The following is a 9767-nucleotide window of genomic DNA, read 5'->3' as shown; positions in this document are numbered from 1 at the left end:
ACACCCAGGCCGGGCCAGGGGCATTTGCACTGCAGTGCTCGCCCCGGGAGCCACACCCCGTCACCCTGCTTCCCCTTCTTCTGCAGGGCTCAGGGCACCCCTCCCCACCTTCCTGCCAACACTGTGGCTGCTGGACACAGTCCCCTATGCCTGGGACGTGTCCTGCTTCTCCAGGTGTCCTCACTGCTCACCCACAGTGCCTTCCAGAGAGCAGAGCTCAGCCACTGGCTGGCAATCAAGGCGAGCAGGGCTCCCTCTGCGCTGACAGGAGGTTTCTCCTCCTTTCTTGAAGAACCAAGCCAATGCAGGAGCACACATCTGCGTGTGCCTTTAGCATTTGCACAGTGACAGACAGCAAAGCATCAGAAGCAAGAACCAACAAACTTTCCCTTTTATTTCTCTATTTCCTGACCCCATCACTTCACTCCTCCTTTTTTCACCTTTTCAACCCATCCTTAGACCAATGCCCTGTGATTTTGGTCCAGAGCCCAAAGAAGGAGGCAAGGGGTCCCACCTGGTTTCCAGGACATGACAAAACTCTTAACTCTTGAACTGGGTAAGGACAAATGCTGTGTGTGGGGGGGGGGGGGGGGGCGGATGTCACTCACACACTCAGCCGCCGAAGCGGATGAAACCTTCTATGCCAAGGAACCCCACTGGAGAGCTTCCTCGAGGACACCAAGCTCTGCATGTGGGAGTCATCACAGAGAACAGCCCCCTCCCATCCCCCCCAAGGAGGCTCCTTGCCCCGCTTTCTTCTCCCAACCCTCCCTGGCCCTGCACTCCTTAGAAAGCCCAGGGCTGCCTCTTCACACACACACACACACACACACACACACACACACACACAGTAACAGGAAAGAACCAGCAAGCAGCCTCACTTCCCGCCCAGCATCCCGCAGGAGAATCTGTTGGCCCCACCAAAGCCTGGAAAGGGCCTGGCCACCCCTGGGACTCAGGCCCCCTCTTCCTCATCGCTCACAGACTCTTCACACAGGGCCAGGGACGAAGGCTGCTGCCCGCGACTGACCCGCAGCAAATACTCCAGCACTTGGAACTTGCTGGTTTCAGCATAGGCCCTGGGACCCCACAGGAACTCGTAGCGGGCAGGGTCGCTGCCGGGCACCTGCCGGTACTCCACGTACCCTTCCTGCACCCAGACATTGGTGAGGAGCTCCCTGGGCTCCCCGTAGATGACGTGCTCCCTGCTGGCGTACACCCCCATGACCCCCAGCACTTCCCACACCTTCTCCTCCGGGGCACAGTCGCCCTCCAGGACGATCACCCCCAAGAGCACCACCAGGAGGCCGGTCTTGGGCATGCCCTGCTCACCACTCGGCAACCCACCGCAGGTGAGGCCCAGGACGGTGACCAGGACGTAGGAGTGGTCGCTGGGGTCCACCTCCTTCACATCCACGCCAAAGACCAGCCGCATGCACTCGGACGCTTGGCCGAAGATCACGGGGAAGGCGTCCTGGTAGTCGTTGCCGACCACCTCCAGCATCTCTGCCTGGCTGGTGCGCTGCTGGGTGAGATACTTGAGCACCAGGAACGCCACCAGGTCAGCAGCCTTCCCCTGGACTGTGTCCTGGAGCAGGGGCTGGGCTTCCTCGGGCTCCTCCCAGCCGCTCGACCCCCTCCTCATCTGGGCTGCTGGAGCCATGGTGGGGCTGGCCCCATGCAGTGGCTGCCAGGCCAGTGGGGGAGGGGCAGGCACTCTGAGGGCTCTGGGGAGCACTTGGGCCCCCAGCAGCAGACCCCTCCTCCGGAGGGCCCAGAAACAGGGCAGAGCAGGAGATGCGAGAGGGGCTGGACTGGGAGGAGGCAGAGGCTGAGGAGGAGGGACATGGGCCCCCCTCCTCCCCAGCCCCGGACAGCTGTGCCTCCACCAGGCTCTGGGCCGGGACTGGGTCTTCCTCCAGCTGCCAGAGCTCACTCCTCCGACCCAGGGACATGGCGCCTGTCGGGCTGAACCTGAAGACAGAGGTGGGATGGCTCCTCAGAGTCCAGCCGGCCTGCAGAGGCCTGAGGTCCCAGAGCTGACAGTGGGCTGCTTCCTGCTTAGGAGAGGATGGGAAGGGCAAGCCCCTGGGTCCTCACCTTGACCTGTGGCACTCCCCTGCGCCTCCCCTGCTCTGTGACCTTAGGGACTCCTGCCTCAGGCAGAGACCTCGACTCTGAGTTCTTGAAGCCCCTGGAGGAGAAAGGGAGGGGCACCTCAGGGTGCAGACAGGAGGGCTGGGTCGGACTCTGTGAGGTCCCCACCAGTCCAGGCTGGGTGGCCCCCTCCTTGGCCTCTCAAGAGGCGGCTATTTCCCCTGCCAGAGCCTGGGCCCCACCCAACGTGGGACTGAGGCCAAAGGATCACAGCAAGGCCACGCAGCCCTGAGACTCCACAGAAGGTAAGCTAGGAGGCCCACATCTGGCCACAACTGCCAAAGGTCCACAGGGCTTGTCACGGATGTCCAGGGATGGCCAGGCTCGGGGTTCCATCTGTGCTGGGATGGGTGTGCCTCTTGGTCGATACCTTGACCCCACGGAAGGCCTGGGAAAACTCTCACCCGCCCTGTGCTGAGGCCTCATCTCCGGAGGACGCCAGAGGGAAAAATCAATTAGCCCACCATTTCCTGTCTCCCCATGGCTGAGAGAAGTAGCAGGGCAAGCCTGGTCCCTAGGGATCCTGCTGTGGGAGGCATGCCCTCATTTCTCACCTCCATCCCCACCAGGGCCAGGGCCAGGGCCAGGGCCAAGGTCCCTGCCTCCCCCACTGACTAGAGTCCAGACCCTCAGGCCCAGGCCCAGGCCCTCCCCTCCCTGAGACCAGGGATCTGGAGAGGAGGAGGGGCTCAGCCCAACAGGCTCCACCCAGGGTTCCCAGGGTTCTCAGGTAGGGCCTGGCCAGATTTCTAGGCCATCTCCTCCTTTTCCTGAGGGGTGGGTTCGGACCCAGCCCCTCCTCTCTCAGGGGTCCCCACATGGATTCTTGGCAGTACCAGGGACTCCTGTGTGTCTCCCAGGAGGGCTTCCTCAGATGACCTGACTGAGACCTCTCCCAGCATGGTCCTCTCGTGCCTGAGAGCTGGGAGAGAAGGGTGAGGACGCAGCAATCCACGCCCTCCCCCTGCACCCCACCCAATTCACAAGGAGCTCAGATCGGGGGTTGGTCCCTCTGTCCAGGGGCAGGAGTCCACTCTTTGTCCCTAAGGTGCTCACGTTTACTTTCGGCAGGTGCTGGAACTATCCCTTCTCCTATCCTCAGCATGCATCCTGCAGAACAACGCCACCACCCCGCGGAGACCCAGGGGAGAAAGTGGGGTGCTTACTTTTCTTGACTCCCAGCCTGGCCTCGCAGGACTGACCACCGGGGCAGGACTTCATTTGGGACCCCTATGTCTGCATGGGGGTCTGCTCAGTCCTCCCTCAGAGTCTTGGGGCTCCACCCTCTGCTGACCTGAGGCCACAACCCTCAGACCAAGGCTCTCACCTCCCTCAGACCCTGGGTGCAGAAGTCAAGAACACTTCAGATGTTCCCCCCAGCTTGGGGGACATCCAAGAAGGAGCCCACGGGCAACAAAATCACTGTCTGTTTTAGGCTCTAAGGTCCTCAACGCTCACCCTGCATCCCTCGGGGACTGCCCTGTGCTGTCCCCAGTCCTTTCCCCTCTGACAGCCCCACGCATCCGTGAGATCCAAGGCCAAGTGTGGGGGTGCGACAGCTGCCCTATGGCCTCCCGTCGGTGACTCTGTTCTGGGGTCCAGGGTCCACGCAGTTCTCCCTGAGGGTTCTCGCCTTGACTTCGGGAGGATTTGACCTTCCCTGCTGCTGACCCTGATCTGCCTCTTACCCGAACCCCCAGACGCTCTATGACCCGGATGTGGAAGTCTGGACATGCCACTTGTCCTCTTCCCGCTCAGGGGCTTCCCAGGCCTGATGCTGTTCTGGGGTTCAGGGTCGCTCATGTCCTCCCACCGGGTCCTCGCATCCAGTCCCCTTAGCCCCTGCCCCTCGTTTTTTAAACCATGGCCCCCGCTTCTGTCAGACCTGGATGCGGACGTCCTGACACACTGCCTGTGGACTTGGCACCAACACGCCTCACAGGGCTGACAGCAGGGGCAGGTTTCAGTGCGCTGTCCCTGTTCTGGAGTCCAGGTCCCTCCCTGAGTCCTCCCTCAGGGATCTTAGCTTGAGCCTCAGCACATCTTGTGTTCCTCTCTCTGCTGTCTCCAGGCCTGGTCCCTCAGACCAAAGCCCTCGCTGCCCTGAGAACCATGGGAAACGATCCTGGATGGCACATCAGGCAACAAAGGCCAGGGATTCCCTGAGATGGGTTCCTTCGGGTCACTTAGGCCTATCCTCTATTGCCCACCTGCACTCCCTGGATGGCCTGTGCCTTCATCCCTGCATCTGAAGGCCGCTCCTTACAACAAGCTCTCAGTGTCTCTGGGACCCAGAGCCGAAGTCAGGACACGCCTCATGTCATGCTTGTCCCACTCAAGGGCCTCCCAGGACTGATTCCCTACTGGGCCCAGGGTCCCTCTGTCCTCCCTCTGGTCCTCACCTTGACTCCCGACAGAAGCTGGGCCCTCCCAGCCTTCCGACCTGAGGCCGTGCTCCTTACCGCATGCCTCCTGACTCCTGAGACCCAGAATCGGATCTGCAGGCTCGCTATGCATCCCCATGGCCCCCAGGGATCTTCCTGGACTGACACTATGGCCCCACCCCTGGGAGATCTCCTCTGTCCTCCCTCAGAGTTCATAGCTTGACTCGGGTTACTGCCTAGGCCCTCTCCTCTGCACACCGGAGGGAGGCCCTGCTCCTTCCACCCAGGCCCCCAGGGTCTCTGACACTGGGGATGCAAAAGTCCTGACTCACCACCTCCAATCCCCCCTGCACGGACCTTCCCTCACTGCCTCTGTGCTGGGGTCCAGCGTCCTTCAGTCTTCCCTCTGCATCCTCAGCATGAAGCCCAGCAGGCCATGGGGTCTCCCCTCTGCCCACCTGAGCATTGGCTCCTTTCACCAGGTCCCCAGTCTCTCGGGAGACCCGGATGCACCAGTCCAGCCACACTGGCCTCGTTTCCCCATCGCGCCCAGGGGCCTTCCTGGACTGACACTAGGGCCTGACCTCTGTGAGTTCCCCTCTGTCCTCCCTCAGGGTTCATACCTTGACGCCCATAAGCGCCTGGGCCCTCGCCTCTAAAGACCTGAGATCTGCTCCTTACGACAGGCCCTTTATCACTCGGACACCCAGATGCAGAAGTCAAGACTCACCACGTGTTCCCATCCCGCACCAGGGGCCTTCATAGCAACCCTGTGCTAGGAACCAGGGTCTCTCAGTCCTCCCTCTGCATCCTCACATTGAAGCCCAGCAGGACCTGGGCCCTCCCCTCTGTCCACCGGATGGAAGACAGACTTCTTCCTCCGAGGCCCCCATTCTCTCGGGAGACCACGTTGCCGAAGTCCGGCCCCAGTGGCGGCGTGTTCCCATCCCGCCCGGTAGGCTCCCTAGACTGCCATCCTAGGCGGACTTCTGCCAGGGTCCCCTCTGTCCTCCGTTATGGTTCATCCCTGGTCTCCTCTCGATTCGCGCCAGGACCCTCCCCTCTGCCCACCTGAGCTTTGGCTCCCTCCATCAGGCGTTTAATCTCTCAGAGACCCATATGCGGAAGTCCAGACTCACCACGTGTTCCCATCCGCGCCCCCCCCCCCCGCGCATTGCCCCCGCACCCCCCCCGCCCATGTATCTTCTATGACTGACTCTGCTGGGGTCCAGCGACCAGCAGTCCTCCCTCTGCATCCTCACCACGATGCCCAGCAGGACCTGGGCCCTCCCTTCTGCCTACCTGAGCATCCGCTCCTTCCATCAGGCCTTTAGTCTCTCAGAGACCCGTATGTGGAACTCCTGACTCACCACGTGGACCCACCTTCCCCTCCCCCCCCCGGTGGACCTTCCCTGACTGCTGGTGTCTAGTGTCCCGCAGTCCTCCCTCTGTATCCTCACCACAACGCCCAGTAGGACCTGGGTCCTCCCCTTGCCCACCTGAGGGAGTCCCTGGTCCTTCCACCAAGGCCCCCAGTCTCTCGGGAGACCTGGATGCACCAGTCCCGCCCCATCGGCCATGTGTCCCTATCCCTCCCAGGGGCCTTCCCGGTCTGACCCTGGGGCCCGACCGCGCTGAGGTCCCCTCTGTCCCCGGCTTCTATGTCCGTGGGTCCTGCCCCCGATCCGTCCCCACGCAGTCCCTACCTGGACTCCCTGGGCCTGCCTCTGCCCCTGCCCCTTCCCGACCTGGCATCCTTCCGCTCTGACCAAGGTCCTAAGCTCCCTCAGACCCCCGAAGTGCATTTCACCAGACGCCCTCTGTGGCCACCCTCCCTAGGGACCCACAGGGCCCGGCAGCAACAGGAACCCAGTGCCTGGACCGAAGCGGGGGAGGGTGGGCCGCACAGTTCTCCCTCAGGTCCCACCACCCGCTCCAGGGAGGGCCTGGGCCCGTCCCTCTGGGGACCTGTGGCCACTGTCCTGGGCCCCGGCGGGAGGGGCGCAGCCGGACGACGCTGCCCCTGCCCGCGGTCTCTCGGGGCTAACGGCAGGGGCCACCTGGCTCCTGGGCGCCCCACCCCCACCCCCACCCCCACCCCCACCCCCAGTGTGCTCCCTCACGGGTGGGTCTACCTGCACGCCTCGCCTCAGCTGACCAAGATCCCGCCTCCCTCACGCAGAGGTCCTCGCCGCTCTCAGAGCTCTGAGGCGGAAGTCGGAGCTCGTCACTTCCGGACCCCTTAGGAAGGGGTCCCCTAGGGCCGCCAGCACGTCGGGCGTCGATGGGTTCCGGCGAGGGGGTAGGTGGGGGAGGAGAGGGGAACGGGCAGGGCCGGGGTCCCCCGGTCCTCCCTGGTCTCCTTACCTGGACTCGGGCAGGCGGGGTTGGAGCCTGTCCGCCTCACAACCAGTCTCGCACCCACCCCACCACTTCCTTAACAGGGAGGCAGAGAGTGGAGTCTGGCTACTGTCACCACGCAGGTTCCTGGTGACCAGCTGCACAGAAGCCATCACGGCGCCCCTCTGGTCTCCCCAGACACCCAGGCCGGGCCAGGGGCATTTGCACTGCAGTGCTCGCCCCGGGAGCCACACCCCGTCACCCTGCTTCCCCTTCTTCTGCAGGGCTCAGGGCACCCCTCCCCACCTTCCTGCCAACACTGTGGCTGCTGGACACAGTCCCCTATGCCTGGGACGTGTCCTGCTTCTCCTGGTGTCCTCACTGCTCACCCACAGTGCCTTCCAGAGAGCAGAGCTCAGCCACTGGCTGGCAATCAAGGCGAGCAGGGCTCCCTCTGCGCTGACAGGAGGTTTCTCCTCCTTTCTTGAAGAACCAAGCCAATGCAGGAGCACACATCTGCGTGTGCCTTTAGCATTTGCACAGTGACAGACAGCAAAGCATCAGAAGCAAGAACCAACAAACTTTCCCTTTTATTTCTCTATTTCCTGACCCCATCACTTCACTCCTCCTTTTTTCACCTTTTCAACCCATCCTTAGACCAATGCCCTGTGATTTTGGTCCAGAGCCCAAAGAAGGAGGCAAGGGGTCCCACCTGGTTTCCAGGACATGACAAAACTCTTAACTCTTGAACTGGGTAAGGACAAATGCTGTGTGTGTTTGGGGGGGGGGGATGTCACTCACACACTCAGCCGCCGAAGCGGATGAAACCTTCTATGCCAAGGAACCCCACTGGAGAGCTTCCTCGAGGACACCAAGCTCTGCATGTGGGAGTCATCACAGAGAACAGCCCCCTCCCATCCCCCCCAAGGAGGCTCCTTGCCCCGCTTTCTTCTCCCAACCCTCCCTGGCCCTGCACTCCTTAGAAAGCCCAGGGCTGCCTCTTCACACACACACACACACACACACACACACACACACACACAGTAACAGGAAAGAACCAGCAAGCAGCCTCACTTCCCGCCCAGCATCCCGCAGGAGAATCTGTTGGCCCCACCAAAGCCTGGAAAGGGCCTGGCCACCCCTGGGGCTCAGGCCCCTTCTTCCTCATCGCTCACAGACTCTTCACACAGGGCCAGGGACGAAGGCTGCTGCCCGCGACTGACCCGCAGCAAATACTCCAGCACTTGGAACTTGCTTGTTTCAACATAGGCCCTGGGACCCCACAGGAACTCGTAGCGGGCAGGGTCGCTGCCGGGCACCTGCCGGTACTCCACGTACCCTTCCTGCACCCAGACATTGGTGAGGAGCTCCCTGGGCTCCCCGTAGATGACGTGCTCCCTGCTGGCGTACACCCCCATGACCCCCAGCACTTCCCACACCTTCTCCTCCGGGGCACAGTCGCCCTCCAGGACGATCACCCCCAAGAGCACCACCAGGAGGCCGGTCTTGGGCATGCCCTGCTCACCACTCGGCAACCCACCGCAGGTGAGGCCCAGGACGGTGACCAGGACGTAGGAGTGGTCGCTGGGGTCCACCTCCTTCACATCCACGCCAAAGACCAGCCGCATGCACTCGGACGCTTGGCCGAAGATCACGGGGAAGGCGTCCTGGTAGTCGTTGCCGACCACCTCCAGCATCTCTGCCTGGCTGGTGCGCTGCTGGGTGAGATACTTGAGCACCAGGAACGCCACCAGGTCAGCAGCCTTCCCCTGGAGTGTGTCCTGGAGCAGGGGCTGGGCTTCCTCGGGCTCCTCCCAGCCGCTCGACCCCTCCTCATCTGGGCTGCTGGAGCCATGGTGGGGCTGGCCCCATGCAGTGGCTGCCAGGCCAGTGGGGGAGGGGCAGGCACTCTGAGGGCTCTGGGGAGCACTTGGGCCCCCAGCAGCAGACCCCTCCTCCGGAGGGCCCAGAAACAGGGCAGAGCAGGAGATGCGAGAGGGGCTGGACTGGGAGGAGGCAGAGGCTGAGGAGGAGGGACATGGGCCCCCCTCCTCCCCAGCCCCGGACAGCTGTGCCTCCACCAGGCTCTGGGCCGGGACTGGGTCTTCCTCCAGCTGCCAGAGCTCACTCCTCCGACCCAGGGACATGGCGCCTGTCGGGCTGAACCTGAAGACAGAGGTGGGATGGCTCCTCAGAGTCCAGCCGGCCTGCAGAGGCCTGAGGTCCCAGAGCTGACAGTGGGCTGCTTCCTGCTTAGGAGAGGATGGGAAGGGCAAGCCCCTGGGTCCTCACCTTGACCTGTGGCACTCCCCTGCGCCTCCCCTGCTCTGTGACCTTAGGGACTCCTGCCTCAGGCAGAGACCTCGACTCTGAGTTCTTGAAGCCCCTGGAGGAGAAAGGGAGGGGCACCTCAGGGTGCAGACAGGAGGGCTGGGTCGGACTCTGTGAGGTCCCCACCAGTCCAGGCTGGGTGGCCCCCTCCTTGGCCTCTCAAGAGGCGGCTATTTCCCCTGCCAGAGCCTGGGCCCCACCCAACGTGGGACTGAGGCCAAAGGATCACAGCAAGGCCACGCAGCCCTGAGACTCCACAGAAGGTAAGCTAGGAGGCCCACATCTGGCCACAACTGCCAAAGGTCCACAGGGCTTGTCACGGATGTCCAGGGATGGCCAGGCTCGGGGTTCCATCTGTGCTGGGATGGGTGTGCCTCTTGGTCGATACCTTGACCCCACGGAAGGCCTGGGAAAACTCTCACCCGCCCTGTGCTGAGGCCTCATCTCCGGAGGACGCCAGAGGGAAAAATCAATTAGCCCACCATTTCCTGTCTCCCCATGGCTGAGAGAAGTAGCAGGGCAAGCCTGGTCCCTAGGGATCCTGCTGTGGGAGGC

General features: G+C 62.7%; 2 protein-coding genes across 2 annotated transcripts; both read right to left on the bottom strand.

Moving 5' to 3' along the window:
• Positions 1–955: 955 nt before the first annotated feature.
• Positions 956–1663, bottom strand: LOC125281156 (melanoma-associated antigen 10-like). The gene has a single exon (XM_048213157.1). It carries the CDS (start codon positions 1661–1663, stop codon positions 956–958), a length of 708 nt encoding a protein of 235 aa, XP_048069114.1.
• A 6366-nt stretch (positions 1664–8029) lies between these two features.
• LOC125281157 (melanoma-associated antigen 4-like) lies at positions 8030–9028 on the bottom strand. The gene is made up of 2 exons (XM_048213158.1): positions 8926–9028; positions 8030–8760 (listed from the first exon to the last, which is right to left on the bottom strand). The coding sequence occupies exons 1-2, from the start codon at positions 9026–9028 to the stop codon at positions 8030–8032; spliced, it is 834 nt and encodes a 277-aa protein (XP_048069115.1).
• Between the last annotated feature and the right edge of the window lie 739 nt (positions 9029–9767).

This window comes from Ursus arctos, chromosome X, assembly GCF_023065955.2.
Source record: "Ursus arctos isolate Adak ecotype North America chromosome X, UrsArc2.0, whole genome shotgun sequence".
In the NCBI taxonomy this organism is placed as follows: Eukaryota; Metazoa; Chordata; class Mammalia; order Carnivora; family Ursidae; genus Ursus; species Ursus arctos.
The sequence above is the reverse complement of the archived record's forward strand: the minus strand, read 5'-3'. Positions and strand labels throughout refer to the sequence as shown.